Genomic DNA, 1,620 nt, shown 5'->3' with positions numbered 1-1,620 from the left:
CAGGTTTGCCTCACCGAAAAGGAGAGACACGTATTCGTTGTACGTGACGTGCTGCAACTGCGCCGACAGGATCCGCCGCGCCTCCTGAAACAGCTTCTCGTCGTCCCAGCGAGGGTTCAGTTCCTTCAGCCCCTTCGCCAGCTGGTTGTGGTGCCGCACCCATATCAGGTGGAGGAGACTGAGCAAGGGCTGTTCGTTGACCCTATCGTCTCCTGCGGGCGTGTGGCGAAGGGCGGGGCAGCGATAGTGATCATTTATAGACATTGGTCGGTAAAGGGATTTTTTTCCTTTTTCTTTACATTTTATTTGATGATTTCACTGTGCATATGCGTGTGTTTGTGATTCTGTGTGCATAAGTACAACTGGAGCGCCAATTCCTACGCCCAGACTCACCTGCTAGGAAGCAGAACAGGCCCATATCTGCTCTCTCCTGCTTGTTGCACGGGAGGGTCATGTTTTTGTTCGGGGGAAGGAGCACCTCACCCTCCTTCGTGAGCTGAGGAGAGGGGAAAAGCACCCTGTGTAAACCTCTGAGCCTCATTTTTTAGCCATTTGATAGCTAGGTGGTGGTCTGTAAGCGCCTAGGCTTTATATTCCTTTTATAAAACATTAATCTTCATACTCCTTTTATTCAGCATAAAACTTTACACTCCATCTATTCGTTAAACGTCATAATCTTTTTATGCAGCATAGACCTTTTTAACTCATTTATTCAACATTAAACTGTGTACACTTTAATCAGCATTAAATATAACCCTCCATCTATTCGGCATTAAAATTTATATCTCACATTATTAAACTCCTCTGTTCAGCATCAATCCTAAAAGTAGATGTAAGTCTTATCTATATATTAAACTTTCTTTCTTTATTTTTATCCACTTGTTTGATCATAAAGCATAATACATATAAACTGCTAAAACATCCTTGTATTCAGGTTCAGACTTAACCTTCTTTCTAATCGCTTTTAAACCTTATATCGCATCTGTTCAGGTCGTGTCCTTTTTCATTAATTATTTTCCCTTCTGTTCCATATCAGAGTTAATTCTATCTTTTCATCATTAAACATCTTTATCCTCTTAACTTACCGTTAAACATCCATTCTTTTTAACAAATTAAGTTTCCGTAGATGCAGGACGCAAGAACCTTGACCCTGATATCCCTTGACCTAAGACCCTGATATCCCTTTGACCTAAGACCCTGATACCCTTTGACCTAAGACCCTGATACCCTTTGACCTAAGACCCTGATATCCCTTTGACCTAAGACCCTGATACCCTTTGACCTAAGACCCTGATACCCTTTGACCTAAAACCCTGATATCCTTTGACCCGAGGCCCCTATATCCTCGCGCTCACCTGGATCCTCAGCAGTCCGTCCTTGAACTCCCTCAAGGAATCGCTCAAGGCCTGCTTGAAGCCGTAGACGACCGAGCCGTCCAGGTAGGAGGTCTTCTCGTTGAGCTGCTGCCGAGGACCTGCGGGGGAAGGGGGGTTAGTTTGGGTTTGTGGTGGAAGCTATGTTTTTTGTGTCCTTGAAAATATCGACTATTGTTCGAAAAAGAAAATGTGTGTGTAAGCATGTTTGTGTGATTATATACATTATGCATATATAAATAGATGA

The 1,620-nt window shown here is 43.3% G+C and overlaps 1 protein-coding gene across 1 annotated transcript in view; it reads right to left on the bottom strand.

The window, feature by feature from the left end:
• The window catches only part of LOC119588475 (chorion peroxidase-like), a 12,960-nt gene that overhangs the window by 3,872 nt on the left and 7,468 nt on the right, over window positions 1-1,620 (bottom strand). Inside the window, exons 6-8 of the mRNA XM_037937124.1 lie at window positions 1,356-1,474; window positions 394-496; window positions 15-212 (exon numbers count right to left, since the gene is read on the bottom strand). Of these exons, the coding sequence (XP_037793052.1) occupies window positions 15-212; window positions 394-496; window positions 1,356-1,474 (420 nt within the window). The remainder of the gene's footprint in view (window positions 1-14; window positions 213-393; window positions 497-1,355; window positions 1,475-1,620) is intronic.

This window comes from Penaeus monodon, chromosome 24 (assembly GCF_015228065.2).
Source record: "Penaeus monodon isolate SGIC_2016 chromosome 24, NSTDA_Pmon_1, whole genome shotgun sequence".
NCBI lineage: Eukaryota > Metazoa > Arthropoda > Malacostraca > Decapoda > Penaeidae > Penaeus > Penaeus monodon.
The sequence above is the reverse complement of the archived record's forward strand: the minus strand, read 5'-3'. Positions and strand labels throughout refer to the sequence as shown.